Genomic DNA, 23,949 nt, shown 5'->3' on the forward strand with positions numbered 1-23,949 from the left:
TGAAATTACCCCGCAGTCGAAATTGTCCCGCTGCACCTTAGTTATTGGCCACTACATAGTAATTGGCCACTCTTAACAATAAGGCTTAAATTGGCTTGTGTCTTTCTGATTTGTTAGGAGTGGCCAAATACTATGTAGTGGCCAATAACTATAGCAGTCACCCTATCTTCGTTTTTTTACATTAGAAAGAACTCAACAGAAGTTAGCGTGCAGTTTTTCTATCAGGTTCTTTAATTTTCAATAAAGGTCAATACTTATAATTTATTACAAAATTTTACCACAAAAAAGTGCCCGTCTGCCCGATTTGTAACCACAAGCTGACTTCTGCGAAATTCTTTCTAATTCTAAATAAAAACGAAGTATAAGAAATGACCGTAATTATTTACTGGCAGGTAGATACATCACACTGCAATAAATTAAGAGTTTTTTTATCAAAGCAAACTTTTTATTATGATGGCGATAGATTAGCTGCCGTAAAAAAGTCGTTACGACGCGTCGCGACGAAAGTTCATCAAAACTTCAGTATTTAGGATGTTCAAAAAATGGACGAAATATTTATTTTTATCTGTCCAAAGTTATAGCGATCGTAAATGAGGTTTTAAAGCAAATTCTTAGGTAAGTAATTACTTTCCAATGGCGGTAAAACTTTATCGCCATGGTTTGACTTGACTTTGCTTTTATTGGAAAGGTTTTTTACTTCTATAGCTTGCAAATAATAGATAAAACATAATTCTCGTTTTCCCGTACGATAGTTAATAAAACCTTTGCCGACTTCTCTGCTAATGGGTTTATTTCGTGCTGAGGAATAATAGAGAAACAATTATTTTAATACAAGCTGCTGCTTATGATTTTGTTGCCCGTAAAATAATAAATTCACGTTCAACCCTTTTTGATTCCTCTTCGAAAACGAAATTAAATTAAAAACTTCTACATAAGTATTTTTTTGTTCTTTAAATGAGCATTGTGAGTCCACATGTAAACCTTACTTACTCCTCTGGCGCAGCGACCCAAAGTGTGTCTTGGCCTCCAACACGACGGCTCGCCACTGATCCCGGTCCTGTGCCGTTTCTCGCCAGTCTTCAACCCGGAGCTCGCGCAGATCATCACACCCATCCACCACATCCGCCCATCGATACCTAAATTTACCTAACAATTGAAATTAACGACTCAAAAGTAGTCTGATGAACAGGCTAGAGTTAGACAAGCTAAGTTGGGAACGATTTTCATAAACAAGCATTTGTTACAAGCAAAAACAAGCAAGCGTTAAGTAAACGTCATAATTTCATAAAATGTTGACGTTTCAAATACATAGTAGGTAACACCTGCACAGTTTCTGCTATCACAATTGCTGCCAGCTTATCTTGGTCTGACTCTAGTGTATTTTTTTTAAATATTTATTTCTACGAATTGTACAAATCTTTATTAGCTTCTTATATTAGCATTTTAAAGTGGACTTGATTTCTAACTAAATTAGGGCTATGAAGTTGAGAAGGAATATTTGAGTTTGCAAGTTTTGATACGGATTGGATTGGTTTTACTTTTACCAAAGAGAATTTAGACTAGAGGCTTAAATGTCAAAGTAAATTCTATAGTCACTACATTTACTGCCATCTTTCGATACAATCAAAACTTTTAGAACGTCATTTGACTTCGATCCTTATTCATTCACTGATATTTGTTAAATTTGTTAAATATCAAAATGAATCGCCATCTACTCGAGACTAGGCCAAAGGTGTGGGATGCCATCGCCCGAAAAGATGGCAATATTATATACCGTTGGCCGAGTCTCGAGTAGATGGCGACACTTTTTGATATTTAACAATTTTAACACATATCAGTGAATGAATGAGGATCGAAGTCAAATGACGTTCTAAAAGTTTTGATTGTGTCGAAAGATGGCAGTAAATGTACTGAATACAACAATTTTAACACATATCATTGAAAGAATAAGGATCAAATTCAAATGGCGTTATAAAAGGTTTAAATTTCTGTGGAAAGATGGCAGTAAATCTATTGTGGCTACATAATTTTCATTGACAATCCGACTCTGTTTGAAATTCTCTTTGCTTTTACTTTACCAATTACGAGTAATGAGTTTCGCCGAGGCGTACTAATTAAGTACCTACTAACAAATACAAATTTTACTGATTTCTCTTTTTACTGATCTTATATTAAAAATAAATCAAATAAGTTTTATGATTTAAGAATTATGATATGATATGATACAATATCTGCTTTTTTCCCATAATTTTAATCGTGAAAAGGTAATAAGCGGACAAAATCATTTTTGCATTTATGATAAAGTATAGTTGTGGTATGATTATAGTCGGTCAGTAAGTAAGGTAGTATGATAGTTGTATGAAAATTGGTTACGCTATTTAGGCCATCTGCCTGCATTACGGCCACATCTCAAAATTTATGATTATTAAAGATTCAATCTTAAGGGGTCATCCATTAATTACATCACACTTTTAGGGGAGAGGGAGTCAAGAAAATGTGACATGTTCTGACAAGGGGGAGGGGGGAGCCACAAACTTTGTGACGTCACTTTAACTTCATCAGTAACCGAAAATGTATTTAAATTATTTTATTCGCTGTACAGTTAAATTATTATTTTAATTTTCTATTAGTTTAATTTTCTTTCATAATCAGTTTTGGGTTATAAAATTACTAATATCTACTTCATTCGATTTGCCGATTTCGTTGAAAAATTGTGACGTCACACCGGGGGAGGAGAGGTTTGCCAAATGTGACCAAGTGTGACAAGGAGGGGGAGGGGTCAAAAAATCTTGAAATTCGTGTGACGTAATTAATGAATGACCCCTAATTAAATAATAAAGTTAAGTTTCCTTTAAAAATGTTGGTGCCCAAGTGCCCGTATTCACGAACGAAACGATTTAGTCGGATAAATATTGTAGTCACCTTTTACCCGCCCCTTGTTTTTTAGATCACTGGATAGTTCTTATTCACAGATCGTTTGTTTTGTAAAGTGCCCATCGAAGTCCCGATATCCTGGACGACATTCTCGAAGCTAGCCACGCGCGGGCGAGTAAAACCATCAGTGAAAAAAGCGCTCAGAGTAAAGACTTGGTTTTAGTCGAGCCAAAAGATGGACTAAAGTGGCCACGCTGTGGAAAGGGCCAGACGGCAAAAGAAGACACGGCAAACCAAACGCCAGGTGGTCAGATGAACTCCGTGACATAGATAAGGACTGGCCCAATACTGCACAAGACAGAAAAAGATGGCAAGAGCTGGAGGAGGCCTTTACCCGTGAGGGGTCCTAACCAAATTATATAAAATAATTATAGTTACAAAAAAAAAATAGTTTAAGTGTACAAAATATATTAAAAAAAAAAGATTTTAATTACCTTTTTGTTATGTAAATTTAATCTTTGGTTATGGAATAAATGGGCTTTTTATTTTATTTATTTATTTAGTCGATTATGTGTAAAAGAGTCAAATGATCGAGATTAAATATGATTACAGCTTGGGCCAAAATAGAGTTGACAAATATTTTATAGAATATTTTTCTTACTTCTTTAAAAAATAACAATAAATTTAAAACTATCTACGACGTCTGAAATATTATCTGAAACATTAAAATATTATCGAATACAAAATTTGTTAAAATTATTAACTGTACGCCGTAGTAAAAAAAAAAACGATGAAGTCCGAGGTCACGCTACACTGACAGCCCAAACTTTAACTCGCTAACTCTGTCATCCAATGAGAATAAAACGCCAGTTACGAAAAACGTTCTATCATTTTCGGTACAAAATAGTCTGCCGTTTTTTTGCGGAGGAAACACATCAAATGTATACGTAACGTCAAAATGGCCATGTCAGATAAACGTCAGTCCATACATGTGGTTGACCATTGGCCGCCTATTTTCGACACAGGGGAACGCCTGTTAATGACCACTCCGTTTGGTTATATTCTCTAAGAATTTAACTAATAAAATAACCCTCGGTTGATTGGGTTGTGCGATAAAGAGCGTAAGATAGAGTATAATTATCTAGTCATTTTAAATACACCAGTCCAGTACCTATAGGTATATAGAGATTAGAAGTTTAAGTAGAATTACGTTTAGAAATCTAATGGTGCTCCCTCATTGGTTGTTATAAAATGTTATATAATATTGTATGACAGGGACAGCACTATCAATACTACCATGTCGTTCCTGTCACACAATGTTATGTAACATTTTATAACAGCCAATGTGGAAGTGGAAGCACTATTAATATTACCTATTACACTGAAGACTAGCAGTAGGCGGTACGTTATTTTTATTTATAAGGTAATATTCCTGTACAGTCTTATCACTGTACATGCATTTCGGAATCTAATTAGCTGCACGTACATGTAGTACATGCTATACGTGATTGTAATCCGTATTAGAGTCGCACGTTCTTCACGTCTTGTCGAACAGCAACAGAACTCTAATGGTGGAAACAAGATGATCAACGATATAAAAACCGCTGTACAAGCAAGAGAGATATAGACGCATCTTAGGTTCCTGAGAAGGAGGGTCACTTACTTACTTGTATCTTAATCTGCAATATGTCTACGTCCTTACTACCAGTGCTGTTTGCTGTGCTGCTCACCACCAACCCACCTGAAGCTACTGCTACTAGTGTACCAGCTAACTGGCTGCTACAATTGCTTTCTTGATATTATATAGAATAGAGCTAATTGTGCTAAAACTTCTAAGGTTCTTCGTCTTAATTTTGCTAATATTTCTAAGGTGGTCTGCAAATTGCTAATTAACCTAATAGACAACCTAGTAGTTTAACCTTTCGTATGATACTGTAAAATTTTGACTGTTCAAAATATAAACTTTGACATTGCTTAAGTTGAATATGTGGGATGCACTGATCAGTGCGAACGCATACCAAAGGTTTTTAAACCTTTAGAAGGATCCTCAATAAAAGTATTCATATTCGTCTCGAATATTTGTTTCCCTCACCAAACATGCGCTCTTTATGTCAATCAGCAATGACAAACAAAATATATTGGTTCGCGATTGGCTTCAATCCAGTGACGAGATTGAGCCGTGACGTCGTAGTTACAGAGAGTCTCAAAAATATTACAGGATTTACTTTACTACGACAAAAGTACCTAGCGTAAACACCCCAATAATCGACATATTAAGACCAAAGATTCGACACCTTGATGTCAACTTTATTGCTATGACATTATAAATGAAAATGTCGATTATTGGAACTCTGTCGGTCGATATTCTCGTTTTTATAAGAACTAGGTTACTTCAAATAGCGCTAAAACGGCAAAATAAATGCGTTATAAACAGACTCCTAGCATACACAATCAACAACAATAGACGCGAAAATTAAAACGGTCAGACAGATAATTTCATTCTCATTGCCTTCCCATTTTGTTACGATTGGTTAAGTTTTGCAGGAGGAAAACTTCGAGAACGAAACCGCGATTTCTGAAATTTTTACGTCGGATTTTTGCACGAAGCTGCAGTTGTCGTCCTTATCACACATTTTTAAGGCTCTACCCGCGCCTGCGAGACAGCCACACATTGATTTAAATTTCTTAAATCTTAAAAGAGCTTAGCTAATATTTCATATCCGAAGGCCAGCAGCGTTCATTTTCCCAACTTGGCATGTTATCCTCTTAGTTTTACCAAAACATGAGGTACCTATAGCCATTCTTTTCATTAAATTAAGTGAGTTGCGTGTCTCTCTATCACTTTTCCATATTAGTGTGACAGTGACAGTTGCGTTTCGTTCGCTACGGAGCGTTAGCGATTGGCATGTTGTCTACGGGGCCTGATTAGAAATAGAAGCAAAAATAGGGTATTTTTTAAATATACCTACCAAAGTAACTAGTATAAAGTATTTAAAGGTAAGTATCCTTTGGCGTACCAGGTGGAAAACACAATTGCCAATGAATCTATTATTATGGATAGAGAGCAATGGGTCTGTAATACTACACCTGGTACGTCGAGGGGTATAGGTGTTTACTATCTTTCTTTCAGCTGTCGCAGAAATAAATAAAAAAGAATCATTCGTCAGTAAATTGACATAAGTACTTAATGAAATAAAGTAGCACACAGTTGTCATAATGAAGCTGTAGCAACTTAATTGTCATCGCAACATGCACGTAGCTTCGCAAAATTATTCCGTAAACGTGTGCGGCCAGTATAAATACATTTCTATAAAAATATGTAGGTCTATATTGCGTTGCGTTACGTTAAGCCAAAGAGAATTTAGACTAGAGGAATATTGTCAAAGTAAATCATGTAGTTAGTACATTTACTGCCATCTTTCGACACAATTGATTAAAAGTTTAAGAACGCCATTTGACTTCCTTCACCTTTTCGTCTCCGTTTGGTTATATTATATCCTCCAAGGGTGCAACCGGTCCTAAATATTTTGGTTTATATTTAAGTCACATCTAAAAATAGAAATACCTAGTACAGTCGCGTTCATAAATATGTATATTATTAACCTTATTGCAATGGGTTAAGGTGTAAACTCGACTGCACGGGCAAGAATCTCTGCACCGGGCAGCCGAATAGGTAACAATTCGATCCTGAAGTGTAAAACACTGTTCGAATGAAACTCTATCGCCACCTTGGGAAGCGTTTGTAGCAAATTGATAAAGGTGTCTAGAGAGTTCATTACACGAAGACATTTAGTGTACATTTAGGGACATTTTGGGTCCACGTCTATGAATAGAATATAATATAGGTACATATAGTAGTAATTGAGTGGATCAACTATTTTGTGTTGTTATTCTCTCTCTTTGTACAGGGGACAATACAGTTTATTAGAAGAAATATTACTGTATCACCTTCTCCTAACTTCCTTAGTAAAAATGCATGTTTGGATAATTTAGTAAATTTTAATAATGTACCAAAAATCTGAGTTTTGTGGGTTGTCCATTATTATGGCAACAAGTGTCAGGAAAAACACACATGTTTTTGCTCCTCTACACGATGGCCCATCATTACTGGCCCACTAAGATGGGCCAGCGTGTAGAGAGGGTAGTGGTGTCGGGTGGCTTATGGCGCGCCGGAATGGCGATGGGATGGCCACGGTGTCGGTTTTCCGTCCGCACATATAAGGTAGTGGGCCAGCGATGGTGCGTACGCAATGTACGCATCTACACGTGGCCCATTCCATAGTGCGTGCTCTCAACCATCGCATGGCGATCTCGCTGGGCCATCGTGTAGATGAGCAATAAAGATCGCATGGCCATCTCGCTGGTCCAGCGCTGGGCCATCGTGTAGAGGAGCCATTTACTTTTCAAAGCAGAGGCACAATGGAAAAATTCACCGCTCCCGCCAACATTGAAACTCGTGGCCTTCCGCGATACCGGCCATGTCTCTGGAGTATGCTCAAAACTGATGAATCGGTCCCTTACTTCCTACTTATACCTACTAGTTAGGGCCGTAAAGTTAGTTTTAACATCAATTAATTTTGAAACTGATTAATGAACTGACCTGAACTGATTAAATTTTTAACTGGCTATTTATGCCATAGGATAAAAATTCTAACATTTTCTTTATGAGCTTTAGTTACGTCGTTACGGCTCTTCATTTTCTATTTAATCTGGCGTCCATCTTTTCACTTTAATTAAAACAATATGTTGCACTGACTGCACATGATGTAGAAAAATCATCAGTTGTTAGTACAAAGGAGTTGGATTCGCTTATTATGAAATTTTGTAATTGTGTATTCGGGCAAAATAGAAAAATCCATCGCCTCAAGTAAGATTAGGAGATAAAGAGTATTTTTATTTGTACCTATAATTTCTTTATCAGACAGTTCTCCTTAGTAGATAATTAATTTAATAGATTTGAATGGCTTATAGAATTAATCTTCAAAAGATTCGTAACCGAAGCTAATAGGTATTTCATTTTATATTTATTATTGTACTGAAATATAGATTTAGATAGATATAGATTCATAGGAATCCGAATTCTTGTTAGTGTACTGAAATTTCAGTTTCGGTTTCGGCAGGTTTCAGCATAAAAATCATGTGTCGGTTGAAGGAAAAAGCTGCCGAATTTTTCGATCGCGTTGAAACTGGAATTTTCGGCAGTGTCAGACTTAATAAGAATAAGTTTCGGTTTCGAGAAGTTTGGCATAAAATCGATGCCGTAGTTGAAACCAAATCTTCGGCCGAAACTAGAGCATAACTGAACCTTTCGTTCCTTCGGTTTCGATAAAAGATCCGGTTTCGATCCTGTGATCCCGCTACCACAAATAGTAGCATTTTGTCTCGTAGGCACCCTCATAATAACGACGCTTATGGTAAGTACACCTACATCGTGCATTTAATCGTCCACCACAGCGTCTAGTGTAGGTGCTTAACAGCTATTTGTATAATTTCATGATAACAGTTGTGCGGAGCTTGGTCCAAAATTCCTTAATTCTACGTCTATTTTTCAGACTGTGTTCGATTCACCGACCGACAGATGCAGCCATATGCGTCGAAGGCACAAAAAAAAAGTTAATCTGTACCGGAATTCTTATTTTTCCCTTATTTTTACGTTCCCTAATACCTATTTTTGTTTGCCATAATGATTAATGATCCTTTGTCCTAATATCCATATGCCCTAATTATGATTCTCCTAACATCGTATCGATTAGTATTTTGTTGGCCTAATATACCTATGATATTCTAATATTATTTGCTATAATAGTTTTAGGATAAAATGTTAGTAGCGATTGCGAAGGAGACCCGCCTTTTTCTTATGCTGCTATTAAATATTTGTAATATTTATAATGCAAATAAAATATTAGGTACCGTAAAATGGGGTGAGTAGGGATTGCGTGGAGAGTTGGGTTATGAATGGGGAGAGAAGGAATGCCAGGGGGGTGAGATGGTTTTTAAAGGCTACTGATGCTACCTAAATAATGTATTCGTAGTACAAATGGAGCTATATTAATATTCATAAGAATAAAAAATCGATCCAACAATGTTCCAAAATCGCCTTTGTATGAAATCCCATCTCACGCCAACTACGAGGTACTACGGGGTGACTCCTCACCCCGTAGTACCTCGTAGTTGGCGTGAGGCGCAGTTTTTTTTCCCTCCCTTCCCTTCGGAAGGGAGGGAAAAAAAACTAAAATACAAACGTCCGGAACTTTTATTATATAAGGTGTATTCGGGTAATACCGAATGTCGGATAATTCCGAAATTCAGATGAAAATCACCCTTAATTCCATCATAATAAAAGTCTCTTTTCGGAATTATCCGACAGTTTTCGACATTCGGAATTACACGAGTAAACCTTATACCATTCAGTTTATATATGTAAAAATAAAATGTTATCGAGGTTTGAATGTCAGTTTTCTCCCTACTCACCCCATTTTACGGTACTTACATTTTTATTCTTCCTGATAATATTGGTTTACCAGATTATAAATCTAGTTTTCGTATGTAACTAATGTTTACGCGCATTAGCACGACTACCTCCTAGATTTACAAGTGAAAAGGGAACCTCTTAACACTTACAAGGACCGTGATTTAAATGTGGCGTTACCGCAATCAATCTTGCTAGATTTGCGCGTCAGGAATAAGGCGCAACTTGAAACAGGACCGGGACACGAATACCATTTATCAATGACCATTAAAACTCTTTGTCGCAAGAATTCATCATTTCCTGTTTTTACATAAAGTGTATTCATCCTTACTTTATTTGTCCTATCATGTAAACAAACACTTCTCGATGACATTATCACACTTTTCTGTGGAATTACACAATAACCGTCACTTGAGATGTTGTTGTATACTTACTTAAAATAAAGGCCTGTGCACACAAATGTTGGAGCAGCACACGCACACGTCACGCAAGCGGTGTGCCGTCTCTCATAAGGATCTGTATACCACAACGCCGCACGCGCACGTGCACGTCACGCACACGCAGCCGGTGTGCACATGCCTTAATTCACAAAGTATTGAAATCAACCAAATAACCACTGATAAATATCCTTTCTAATTAGATTTATGATGTCTAGATCTAGATTGTCTATGAATCGTATTGTTGGAATGACACTTTGACGTCATGTTTATTTACATGACAAGATACGTAAGAATGAATACACTTTAGAACAGGGTTATAAATATGTGTATTTTCGAACTAGGTTTCTAAATTTATCTTTCTAAATTACCTTTGAAATTACTATCAGACCTTCTAAGTCAAAGGAGAAACACAGCCTTAAGTCCGGTTTTACTGCGTCATTAGAGAAAGTTAAGAGCTAAATTAGAAAATTTCCAACGATATCCTGTTCGTATGTTGCAGGAAAACTCACCGCAACATTGTGGATGTTACTAAATGTGATTTTTAAAGGTACAGCTGACTGTACATAGGTCATACTATCTCGAGAAATATTTGAATATATTGCTAATTACTTAGAATGCTGCTGATTGTCTTGAAATGTGATTTTTAAAGGTAGAGTCAGCAAAACTTTTAGCTTAGCACCCCTGCAAATAAACTACATGCAGTGATACTAAGCAAATAGTTTTTTTGACTGTACATAGCTCATACTCATCTCGAAAAATATTTGAATAGATTGCTAATTACTTAGAATGCTACAAGTATCTCATGAACTATCGTACCATTCGTACCTAAACTAATAGGGTATAAGAAGAACGAAGTACATTCTGTTTTTTAGGCAAATAACATATTTAATTGGCTATAATCTGCTCCTTGTAAATGTTCACGTGCATATGACGTGGACAAAAAGATAACGGGACTTCTATGTAACCTGAAAGAAGGTGTATAAAATTAAATATATGTAATTAAATACCATTTTGAACGTACACAGTAGGCTTAGCTCATTAGATAGACTACACGTCACTTTCTAATTAATACATATAGAAATAGACGGGTAGTCGCAGGCGAGATACTGTCGCGACGCTGCTGTGTTAAGCCTACAGTTCTTAAAACTCTAATTGGTACAGTCAAGTGTAAAAATATGGATGCACACGTCATACTCAAAATATGTCCCCATAGCTCATATGTCAGCGAATTAAGAACTATGGGAGATATTTTTGAGTATGTTATAATGCACCCATATTTTTAAACTTGTGAGTCGGTTCCCTAAGATAAAGTATCCACTTTTCTATACAATTACTATGGCAAATTGGGTACTTAAGTTGGGGAGCCGACCGTACATAAACAATAGGTACCTACGTTGACAAAGTGCAAATCTATAAGAATAGTAGAGCTAAGGTATTGTCTTCATAGAAATTGTAAGACTCGAGTTAATTAAGTATTAAAAATATTTTTAATGCAACATGCATTACCAGAATACTCGTCATGTCCGCGGCAGTTTATCATGTCCAAGCGGCAGCCATTACTAAATGACCTGTGTAATTTGAGAAAATTATTTAAACATAAAAAAAAACTTAAGTATTCTTAAATGTCTTCTTCTTCTTCCTCGCGTTATCCCGGCATCTTTGCCACGGCTCATGGGAGCCTGGGGTCCGCTTGACAACTAATCCCGAGTAATGACGCAGGCACTAGGTTTTACGAAAGCGACTGCCTGCTACTGTAGTTAACTTACAACGCGGTTGCAACGCGGGTCCGCGATTAAAACGCTTTCAATCAAATCCGCCGACCGCGCTCAATGTGACATCACCGCATTGCTACCGCGCCGCTCCGCGACCGCTACGGAAGGCTTCCGTGTCAATGTGACGGAGCCTTTAGAATTTTTTTTGGAAAGGATTATTACTATTATAGTTCGTTTTTTTTTAGCATTAGAACGAAGGTAAGCGATCTTGATATGTCTTTTAATTGAAAAACTCTTTTTAAAAATCAGTACCGTAAAATGGGGTGGGTAGGGTCAAAACTGAAATTCAAACCTCGATAACATTTTATTTTTACATATGAAAACTGAATGGTGTATAAGTGTTCCGGACGTTTGTATTTTTTAAAGTAGTTTTTATTTTATTTTGGGTAGTTCCATTTCATAACTTTGACGATAAAGAGGAAAACCCACCTCACCCCGTAGTGTCTCGTATTTGTGGTGAGAGGGGTTTTCATACAAAGGTGATTTTGGAAGATTGTTGGATCGATTTTTTTTACTATGCGTATTACTAAGTATAGCTCCATTTTAAATTGGAATACATTATTTTTGTAGCAGTAGCCTTAAAATCCCTTCTCACCCCCCTCTCAAACCTTTTCTCCCCATTCATAACCCACCTCTCCCCGCGAAACCTACTCACCCCGTTTTACGGTAACTATTACTTATGAAAGCAGAAGAATACTAGCAAAAAGCAGCGCTTTGTAAGGGCTCGCGGAGGTTTTCTACCTTAACGTACAGAACCGGTTGCTGTCCGGTACGCCTGTCTGTTACAGCTTTTACTTTGTCCTTTAAAAACGTGTCCAGACGACAAAATCAAATTGCCAATATCATCCACACGTAATATACAATTTCATAAGTGCTTATTACATCCTACACGGCCGCCCAGTACTTTTTGTAAGGAACCCAACTGGCTTTCCTACATAATGTTGGGTCAGCGAGCCAATGTTCTTGAATTAATTTTTGCGTCCACTCCACACAATTGATCGAAAAACTATCCCGTCTGGACACCTACTGGCGGTAATCACGCTGCTCCGCACATAAACTAACACACACAGTTCCACTAGGTACAGCCAGGGTCCAGCATCAGCTCTATCTTGGGTACTGATGCTCTTCCAAGTTCTCATTAAGACGTGTCAGATGACCAAAACAGCGTGTGCCTATGTTGCACCAAACCTGAGTTCCACTAGGTACAGCCAGGGTTTAGCATAAGCTCTATCTTGGGTACTAATCTCCTAAGTGCTCATCAAGACGAGTCGGATGGCCAAAACAGCGTGTGCCTATGTTGCAACAAACCTGAGTTCCACTAGGAACTGCCAGGGTTCAGCATGAGTTCTATCTTGGGTACTGTTCTCCCAAATGCTCATCATGACGAGTCGGATGTCCAAAATAGCGTGTGTCTATGTTGCATCAAACCTGATCGAGTTCCACTAGGTACAGTCAGGGTTCACCATCAGCTCTATCTTGGGTACTACTTTCCTAAGTTCTCATCAAGACGAGTTGCATGACCAAAACAGCGTGTGCCTATGTTGTATAAAACCCGAGCTCCATTAGGCACTGTCAGGGTTCAGCATCAGCTATCTTGGGTACTGAAAGTACTGATCTACCCAGTGATCATCATGACGAGTCGGATATCCAAAACAGCGTGTGTCTATGTATGTTGCATCAAACCCGAGCTCCACTAGGTACTGCCAGGGTTCGGCATCGGCTCTATCTTGGGTACTACTCTCCTAAGTGCTCATCAAGATGAGTCGGATGACCAAACCATAATGTGCCTTTGTTACACCAAACCTGAGTTCCACTAGGTACTGCCAGGGTACTGGGTCATTTTGCTGAACTGCACGCCGACGTTTCGATTGGCGTGCAGTTCCCATACAAGTTGTAGTCCGTCTGTATCGGCCCTAAGTCACTGAAGTTTGTATTAATTATGCTTATCTTTATTTATAATTTTAGCAGTTCCAAGCAATAGTAACACTAAAGGCGCCATTCATTAATTACGTAAGACAATTTTTGCCAGCTTTTGACCCCCTCCCTCCCCTATGTAAGAAATAATAAGAATAAGCTGACCCCGTCCCCCTCCCACCAATATATTTTCAAAAAAATATTTTTATGAATGTTTATTTGTACAACCTGTACAAAGGTACTTGAGCTCGTTTAAGCTAACTCTGCACCGTGTTTGATAGCATAGAGTGTGGAAGTATTATTTTAAAGGTAATAATTTCATAGAAATTAAAAAAAAAATCGCATCTTTGTGATCTTACTTAAGAACTATGAAAACCCCCTCCCACCCCCTTGTAAGAAAAAATAAGATATGTTCGACCCCCCTCCACCCCAAAATCGTCTTACGTATAGGGAATGCAAATCGGTTATTTTTTGTATGGAAATAACCGCGGTTTCGGTTAATAACCGATAATTTCCATACAAAAAATAACCGAAAATAACCGATTTGCATTCCCTACTTACGTAATAAATTAATGGCGCCAAAACTGTATCTCCAACTGAAAATACCCGATTTTAGTTTGCTAACACAACATGACTGATCATCACATCGTCAGCGTCACAAAACATACGAGTAAATTGACCTCCGCAGTAAATATACAGCAAGATTGATTGTTCTAGTAGGTATTCACAAAAACTTAATTGCTAAAATGGGAATCACACCAAGTGAAGCGAGGTGGGTTGAATCCAAAATTGTACCCACTTTGGTATTCATCGTTGTTAATGGCGTAAGCGCCATCGACATTATTGAACTTGAAAACACCACATAGGTATCGTATTGTCTGAATACCCACAACACAAGCCTTCTTACTTAGTCAATTTGTATAAGAATGTCCAATATTTATTTATTTATTTATTTATTACTAACGCCATCTGTTAGAGAAAGAAATAATTAACATTAGCACGAATGTTAATTCATCATTTTGCCAACAGATGGCGCTAGTAGTAATACAAAGTGTTATTACTTTATTTTATTTTTTTAGGTTTATAAAATGATATTTTTATGTTTGATAACACATCTAGACATGAATTTAAATTACTATGTTAAATTTCAAACCTAACAGTGCAGTAGTTTTTCCGTAAAGTGTACCACAAGAATGCATAGTTCGTCGATTAGTGATAGGGCTCGCTTCGCTCGCCCTAATAAATGATCGTATTACATTCATAATTGTTACATAGGTACTTGCCGTGACTTATTTTTAAAACGTGTTTTTCAATTAAAAGACACATCAAGATTGTTTAGGTACCTTTTTTCTAATGCTAAAAAAACGAACTATAGGTTTAAAACTATCAAACCGGTGAAATCGAGTTCTATGAATACCTGTATTCATAGGCCCGCATCTTGGACATGCCACATACAGGCCGATAATGTTGCGGACAGAATATTGGACAAGGTTCATCCATGTAGTGCCTGCGTTGGCTCATCCTACGTTCATTCTTGATACAGTACATTATTGGAGTTGTAACAAGTTCTGAAAAAAAAAAGATAGTACTTCTAGATAGTCTAACACAAACTAGGCTAAAATATTTATTTGCTAGCTTGTACTTGTATTTCAATAAAGTGCTTTTTTGAAAAATTTCACTTCTCAACTTACAATAAAACTTATAAGACATTCAAAAGTTCTTGCACTCTTTAACCTTAGTATTTTTTTTTTCAAATCGCTTCTTATTTTTTTGACACATTATAAATGTAACCTGTTAAGTATTTTCGGCTCTGCGTTGATGAGTCAGTCAGTCAGCATAAACGCTTTTATACAATGAAAATAAAAGATAGATAATAGCATTTCATTACATTCAAAGAAGTGTAGTTTGCGACAATTTTGGCTAAACTCTGCTATAATGTCTGCATGGCTCCATTAATATTCAGTGCACGTTTAAAATTCGGGTTTTCATTAAACTTTCTTCATTTACGGAAATGTGAGGGTTTTTAGGTTAATGTCTTGGTTGAAAACGCAGAATTCGCTTTTAATATTATTCTCTCTTTATTTATATTTCATCTTAATATTCGTGATTCTACTGTCAAATTATTGTTGATTAGTACTTATGATGCATCTCATTGTACAGTCAAGTGTAAAAATATGGGTGCACTCATCATACTCAAAAATATGTCCCATAGCCCTTATGTCAGCGAATTAAGTACTATGGGACATATTTTTGAGTAAGTTGTATGCACTCATATTTTTACACTTGACTCTACAAATAAAACGACTTCCGTCGTAAAAACAAGAAACATTGTATAAACAAACACTTTATTTTTAAGGAGGCGTGAAAATGCGTATATAAATATATTTGAGCATCTTGTAAAGTACCAGAGAGTATTGGCATCTTTAAAAGTGATGTAAATATTTAGATGCAAATTCCCCAACGCAATACCAAAAACCCTCGTATTTCCCAATAAAACCCAGCATTGGAAAATACTAGTCGGAATACATACCAACTTTTTTGCAAGCAATATAGCGTTGCATTGCACACTTGCCAGGGAACATTTTGTAGGCTTTCCCGAGCGCGTCAAAGCCGCAAACTGCTTCCTTTTCCTCCGGGCATTTGGTGTCGCACAAAACGCTGTGCGATGGTTTTGCTGTAACATACGAGTAATTCTGAGCATAATGTATAATTATAAATTTGTCTGTTTTTGTTCGTTGGGAGCTTAAAATATCTCTGGGATTTTTATTAACATTAATGCGCTTAATTTAAGTTCACTTCTGAGTTTCAGATAAATAATTACTGAAGAAAATCAAGTAGGTAACATTTTATTCATCAGTAACGTAGAATATAAACTCAAATACATACTTAGTATGCAAAGATGTTGTGCAAGTATTTTATAGTCGGAGTAAGAATTGGTTTCTGTTAGTAATTAGTTGACCGATGCTAAGGCTTTCAGTTAAACGATAGGTCTTAGCTTCATAGATATAAGGGTCAAATCTTAATACATAACTGTCAAAAATCAATTCTCCGACAATAGTGGTTCGCACCCGTTGTATTCGTACTCTCAAAGCGTTGTGCCTAATGGCTAAGCTGATAAGTGATAACCCTATTAAGCTTTAAGTTACTTATACAGGGTGGAAAGGCACGACGATCCTTTCCGGAAATGGGAGATAGTTTAGCCTAAGCTCTATATTTTCTCCATAGAAACTATGTTAATATGGGCAACCGTTTATAAATTATGGCCTTTTAAACATCCATGCAAAAAACTACTTTGTTCTAACCCTAACAGGTGACAGGGTCAATGAACTTACTTGTAAACAATCAGTATACGACAGGAAATTATGCTAATTTGTAGCCATCTAACCATTTTTAGGTCTGCTTACAACACGGTAAGAATCGTTGCAGGATTTTCGATTTTTTAGTGGTTCCACTTGTTCAATACTTGAATGAAGTAGTTATGTTATTCCTTAATATTAATAATACTAACCACAACATTGATTACAACGACAGTTCAAATGGTGACATTGACAACCACTCAAAAGTACGCAATCGTCTTATAAATATCTCTGGTTTCCTTGACTGATAAAAAGGTTTTAGTTTCTTAACACGTTTCACAAAATTATTTTCGAATAAATAGAAACTATCTAAAATAATAAAAAAAATTTTTTTTATTATAAGTAGGTTGTGTTTGATGCACCAAATGTAGGTACATGCAAAACAGAACATTAGAATAAATCAAGAATAAATACTCTTCAATACCAAACTAACAAACCTTCTTGCGTGGTAGGAAATAGACAAGACGTCATCAGACGTCAAACAAACATCAGTTTGAAATTAAATTTTTATTGAACTTTACTTATTTAATGTCATATTTTTCAAATAAAAATGCCGTTGTTAGATGCTCGTGGCTATTTAAATTTGTGGGGCTGTGTAAAAGATATGGTGTACCAAACGGAATGTGAAACTGCGGACGAAATGAGACAAAGGCTAATTGGTGCTTTCTGCGGAGGACAATCTGCGGAGGAAAAATGACGAAGAGCATACACTATCGCATGTGCATCGACATACTCGGGCACGGGCTGCGGCGGCCTTGTAAGACACGGAGGTACATTTGAACACCGTATGTGAAGAGAAGATAGTGTTAAATATTGACAAAAAATAATTACCTAAGAAAGTAATAAAATTGTTTATAATATTTTTGCATTCATTTGATTTATTTGACATTTATGCGACATTCATACATCATTGCGGTTCTGTCAACGATCGGAAAAAAGTGTAAAGTCCCGAGCTTTCCCGACGGAGATCCTTAATCTATAGCCGTGATGTGCACATGCTATAGGGTTGTCGCCACAGTTAAAAAGTAGTAAATTTGCTATTTTTATTTTTTACTCAATTAACGATTCTTACCATTACCAATCGTCTCTGTATCACTTAAACGACCTAATACTTCCGGGAAGGATCGTCGTGCCTTTCCACCCTGTATGTAGGTAAGCCAAATAGAACGAGCCATACGCTAAGGAGACACGGTATGATTCGTGCCCTGTAAGAACGGTATTATTCGGAAGATTCGGAATGGAACTCTCTGCTCTCGAAACCCTCAACGGCCAAGATATAAAACACTGATTTAAACATTCGCGATTTTTACACAAAGCTAGAAGATGTTGATGTCAACTTTAGCCAGTCTTCTCCGAGACCACGGGAACAACGCGGTCCTCGAAACGTCGGAGGTAAATCTTATAACTTAAATACGCGATTAATTCCCGTTGTACAACAATAATGTGGCCAGGATGTAATTTGATCAGTGGCAAAAGTTAATTCTGAAGAGGTTAGCCCAATTCCAAATGTTTAAGGCCTTTATCTGAAGTTGGAGAATCGATTATCCCATAAGCAACGAACATTAAGGAACAATAAAAGGAGGTGAATGAATCCTTCTCAAAAGTTAACCCATAGATTAAAGATCAAGGTTTTCTTATAGAGATTATATTACATAGATAAAATTAAATACAAGTTGAATGCAAAATTTTAAAATTAACTTTTGTGTTAAAATTCTGATTTAAAATACTCTAAGCTGATGAGATAAATCCAACCTAACTTTTTAAGAATAAATCTTAACTTCATCTCGCAAAGTCGTAAACTATTTTGCAATTTATTCTAAGAGGTAATTTAATTCATGCTACAGAAGTTTACCTGAATAAGTTAATCTGCAATATTTATAATTAAATTTATTTAACGGTGTGACTGGTTTATTTATCATTATCATGTTACGAATGTTGGTTGTTTATTTATATACATTTTCTGGGAGAATTATTGAGTTAACTTATAAGCCATTGTAGCCGCCGTGCAGGTCAGGATCTCGACGACTCAAATAAAAAGCTTCGATTTGAAGTAGACTATTATAATTTTCAAAAGGTACTGGTTACACGGGCTTTCTTGACTAAACGGTTAGATGTAGAAGTGGTGTGGTGATTGTATGGATGCTGATGAAAGAGTGATTTGGCTAATTTGAAAGTACAAAATGGTGGTTTAGATTTAGGTGCCTCTAATTGGCCGCGATACATAATATGTGGAGCGCTCCTATTGGTGCTTTAGAAAAAGCTTCCAAATACTAGCCGAGCCCGACGGCTGCGTTTAGCTACTGCATTAGAATTTTATACAAATAAAGAGTTGCGTTCGCAACAGCCATGTTTTATGAATCAAGCGCACTTTAATACTTAAATATGAAACGAGTATAAATACATATATTTTGTATGTACATATATCTGCTCTACATGTTATTAGCTCTTTACACACAGGCTTCATTTTCTATGCTTACCATACCTTTATATTTTATAAGTATTTATAACATAATATATTTTTCTTACGATAATGGGCAGTGACCAAGAGCAGAGTTAAGTTAAAAAAAACCGGGCAAGTGCGAGTCGGACTCGCGCACGAAGGGTTCCGTACCATAATGAAAAAATCGGCAAAAAAAAACGGTCTCCCATCCAAGTACTGACCCCGCCCGACGTTGCTTAACTTTGGTCAAAAATCACGTTTGTTGTATGGGAGCCCCATTTAAATCTTTATTTTATTCTGTTTTTAGTATTTGTTGTTATAGCGGCAACAGAAATACATCATCTGTGAAAATTTCAACCGTCTAGCTATCACGGTTCGTGAGATACACCCTGGTGACAGACAGACGGACGGACGGACGGACAGCGAAGTCTTAGTAATAGGATCCCGTTTTACCTTTTGGGTACGGAACCCTAAAAAAAAACGGATTGCACTCCGGGAGTGCCGGCAGAAGTGAAAACTCAATGACATTGTAACAGTTTTTCGATCAGGTCACGTGTCCGTCTTACGAAGCGTCTTACGTCTTACGCTGTCGCGAGGTTAACATTTTTTCCCCATCACAAAAAGTGCACAGCGCCGATAGAAGTTTTCACTTCAAAAATATTTATATGAAATTGAAAAAGTACTGAGCGTTATATAGAGGTAACTCTCGCCTTTTGTTGGTGCAAGCGCGATGCAAAAAAGTACCTTATTTAAACCGATATCCAATATTCAATCAATATAATTTCAAGGCTGCTCCAGAGTCACACAAAGCGTGACCGGGAAGCATCGCAGCGGATTTATTTGCCGGCTAAGACAACAATGCATATCACATTGTGCTATGCAAAATATTCAATAGTTGGCCTGAGGGCCTACCGCAAACCACGTTCGACGTGTTGCCTCTCTGTTGCACTTGTAAATTCGTACGTAAGTGTGACAGGGAGGCAATACGTCGGAAGGGAGGAAGCCGAAATCGAACTTTAACATTTTGTAAGTTTTTGTTTTGTTTTTGATATTTGTGTATCATATCAATATCTCATCTCCTGGTTTACCGTTGGAAAATTAGGGGTCTCTTTTTTAACTGTCGGTTGTGGACCATTGAAATAACGGTAGGGTAATTCGCCTGTAACTGGCCACCGGCCAATAACTGGCCACCCTAAAGTAAAAATGAATTATATTCACCTATGAACAGAATTCATTTTAGTATAAGGTTTCAATAACTGGCCAGCCTTCAATAACTAGCCACGAATTCTGTTTATAGGTGAATAGAATTTATATTTAGTTTAGGGTGGCCAGTTACTAACAGCTTTACAAACCGAAACTCTTTTTCATGGTATAATAATATACTCCGCCTGGTACTCTCTTCCCGTCTTTTCTAGGTCACCTAACTGACACAAGCCTACGTCATCATGCGACAGCGCTATATGATAATATGCGATAGCGCTATATATAGCGGCCATGTGACGTAGGCCTGTGTCACTCTGGGAAGAGAAGACCATGTTTTATTAGACTGCTCTTTTTCAATAAACTGATTTCAACTCATAATTACCTAAAGCGGGACTTAATCGTGTAAAAATAAGTTTTAAATCTCTTATTCTTCAATCATTTTTCAATAGGTACTCGTAATTCTTTTTCTATGTTTTATTCTCAGTCATACACGTTGGCACGTTCTAATCGCGACTGCAATGCGGCACAGAGAGCAACGCAATTTATCAAGGAAATTCACAGTGACATCTCCTGCGTTAACGCTACAACAGTAACTCTGCTACTGTCGCTACCATATCCTATACAGCAGTGGTTCCTAACCTTTTCAGTCCGGTCACCCTTATTAACTAGGGAACCCGATTTTACCCCTCCTCCCAATGGTATTAAAAAATAAAACGTGTACGTTTGTTGTATTGTTATAATAGGTTAGCTTATTACCCCCGTAAAATACCAGTTTTACCCCCACGGGGGTAATTACCCCAAGGTTAGGAACCACTGCTATACAGGGTGGCATAATAATACGTACACAAAAAAAACTTCGGAATATTGTTGATAATTATTATAAAGAATTGCATTTGTATATCATCGGTAAAGGAGAAATTTTAAAATAATACGTTTTAATTTAAATTAAAAGATTGTAGTTTTAATTTTTAATGACATTTTGTATAAGACAAGACAAGAATGTTTGCAGCAAAAACTTACCCAAAAATATAATAGTTAAAGCAAAACTCAAAGTTATCATTGTAACAGCACAACCCAGAAATCTCATCAGAAGTGAAACCCGATAACAACAGCTGAGATATTAACGACCCTTTTCCAATTAAAATAAACTTGCTTGAAAATTGATTTATTTAAGAGGCTACATCGAAGCTAAGCCTCTTTTCTGTTGAAAATTAAAAAAAGTTAATAGAAATTCTAAGAACTGGACTGATTCCAAAATATCATCACTTCTTTGAAAACTAATTAGGTTGCAAGTAAGTAATAAGTTAATAACCTATGTCACACTTTAGGGTTCCGCAGTGCAGAACTACGACACATTAACTTTTTACTAACAGTAGCTAATACCACAAAATTTTGTTAAAAAGTTAGAATACCTACCTACGTGTTCAAATTTGTGCACTGCGTACTTTCACCCTGTATAATTTATCTAAAAGCGTGGAAGAAGCGTTTTAAGAATGAAACATTTTGACTAATAGCGTTTTCATTCAAATAAGTGATTTCCACCTTAGCGCAGATCATTAATTTTGCATTAAACTTCCAAGTCAATTTTCAACAAAAAGATCCTCTCGCGAAAAATACCTTTACAAGGAAAATAATGGAGGCTTGGTCTGAATACGAATTCAATAATAAGCAGAGGCATTGTGGGAAATCAGTCTTGATAACATCATATTGTGCAGTAAAATTGGGGAAAATAACACGAACAATGGAATTTGAAGGAATTATGAAGAGGAAAAAATACGGGGCTTAATTAATTTGGAAGTTATAATTTAATTTTTGACGTGATAACGTCTTATAAATCGATGAACACCGGTAGCATGCACGAAAAAGTGTCACGTTGTGGACGGATCTCCATGGTAACGTTGTGGACAGATCACCATGGTAACGTTACGTAATGTAATGTTTTCTTATGACGTTATCACGCAAAATTATCGTCCGTAAATCGACTTTACAGACAGCCATATTTTTTTAATGACCATAAAATCTTTTGTTATTTCTGCCTGATAATTTGCTTGACTTGATTATTTCCTTGAGAGTGAAGTAAACATTCTACGACAAATGGACTTGCAACTACTTGAGACATTCGCTTCATTTCAAGACTTTCTCGAGCATGTAATCGCGCTTACTATCAGCTGTCATCGCAGCTGACATTTTCTAAGAACTAGTAGGTAGGTATGTAGGGTGTGTAATGTTTAATATAATTATAAAAAAACTATCATACATTTGTTATAACGCCATTTGATATATTATTGTATGTTATAATGTAATTTTTATTATACGTTTCCTTTATTATATAGTGATTTCATCTAAACTGTCATTGATATAATGCCTAATGTAATATAATTTTCAAATAGTATATAGACATGTTTTATAATGACATTTGTTATATTATATTTTTGTATAACGTAATACTTCATACAATTTTATCAAGTATAAATACATATATCGTATAATATTTTTTGTCATATTTCATTTACTGATAACGTAAAGTTTTACATACTTTTTATAACTAGTACGCAGGCCTACTGCTTTTGCTAGCTATTTTATTCTAGGGAGGTCGCAGTTCTAACCTAACCTAACCTATTTTTCACGGTTTTCGTTCTGCGAGGGCCGCAGTTCAAACCTAACCTAAACCACTTTTTTGATAGAAAATTTTATTCTACGGAGGGTCAAAGTTCTAACCTAACCTAACCCTCCTTTTGTTAGGTAATTATTCGTTTGTGCGGAGTCGCAGTTCCAACCTAACCTAACCCATTTATGTCATGCAACTATTATGCTACATGAATAATTATGTGATGTCACTTGTTATAAGAAATAATATGCTTTAGAGTATGTAATAATTATGGCAATGTATATTAGACGAAGTGTAAATATACCTTATGACCATTATACCAATAATAACATTATGTATACCGTTAATTAGGTATTACGGTAGTATGCCATTTATTACGTTATTCAAAATAACGATATATCAAACTATAATATATGAAATGTAATTATAACAAATGTAATGCACCCAGGTATGTAAGTGGGAGAGAATGGCACTTTGCATGTTTGTGTTCGTTGAGGATTTTTCATTTGATTTTGTTTTGCGACAGCAGCTGCATTACTGTTGCGACCTTACAGGTGACCATCCATTTCCAACGACAGCAGCACTACCATTCATTTTACTATGTAAATTGACAATAACACCGACGCGTATGTACTAGTAGTGCAGCTGCAGTCAGAAATGGAATGTTACCCTACTTCTGCGGCCTTTGTGCGGACGCTGCTATGTATCTATCAATTTCTTTGAATGGACAGATAAAGCGGCGGTATAAACCAATGTCGCAAAAGTAGGGCAGTTGCCGTCACAATGTCACCTTTAACACTGCTGCGGCGTTTAAACTGCTGCATTCGTCATCCGAATGACACCTTTTTAAATCTTATATGCTAAATCAATCAA

The 23,949-nt window shown here is 36.5% G+C and overlaps 1 protein-coding gene across 1 annotated transcript; it reads right to left on the reverse strand.

The window, feature by feature from the left end:
- Positions 1-10,644: 10,644 nt before the first annotated feature.
- Positions 10,645-21,597, reverse strand: LOC134797551 (U-Kazal-Dg21.2-like). Its single transcript, XM_063769839.1, has 5 exons — positions 21,489-21,597; positions 16,000-16,143; positions 14,887-15,037; positions 11,290-11,351; positions 10,645-10,748 (listed from the first exon to the last, which is right to left on the reverse strand). Exons 1-5 carry the CDS (start codon positions 21,553-21,555, stop codon positions 10,669-10,671), a joined length of 504 nt encoding a protein of 167 aa, XP_063625909.1. The 5' UTR covers positions 21,556-21,597; the 3' UTR covers positions 10,645-10,668.
- Positions 21,598-23,949: the final 2,352 nt, after the last annotated feature.

Source organism: Cydia splendana, chromosome 15 (assembly GCF_910591565.1).
Source record: "Cydia splendana chromosome 15, ilCydSple1.2, whole genome shotgun sequence".
Classification (NCBI taxonomy): Eukaryota; Metazoa; Arthropoda; class Insecta; order Lepidoptera; family Tortricidae; genus Cydia; species Cydia splendana.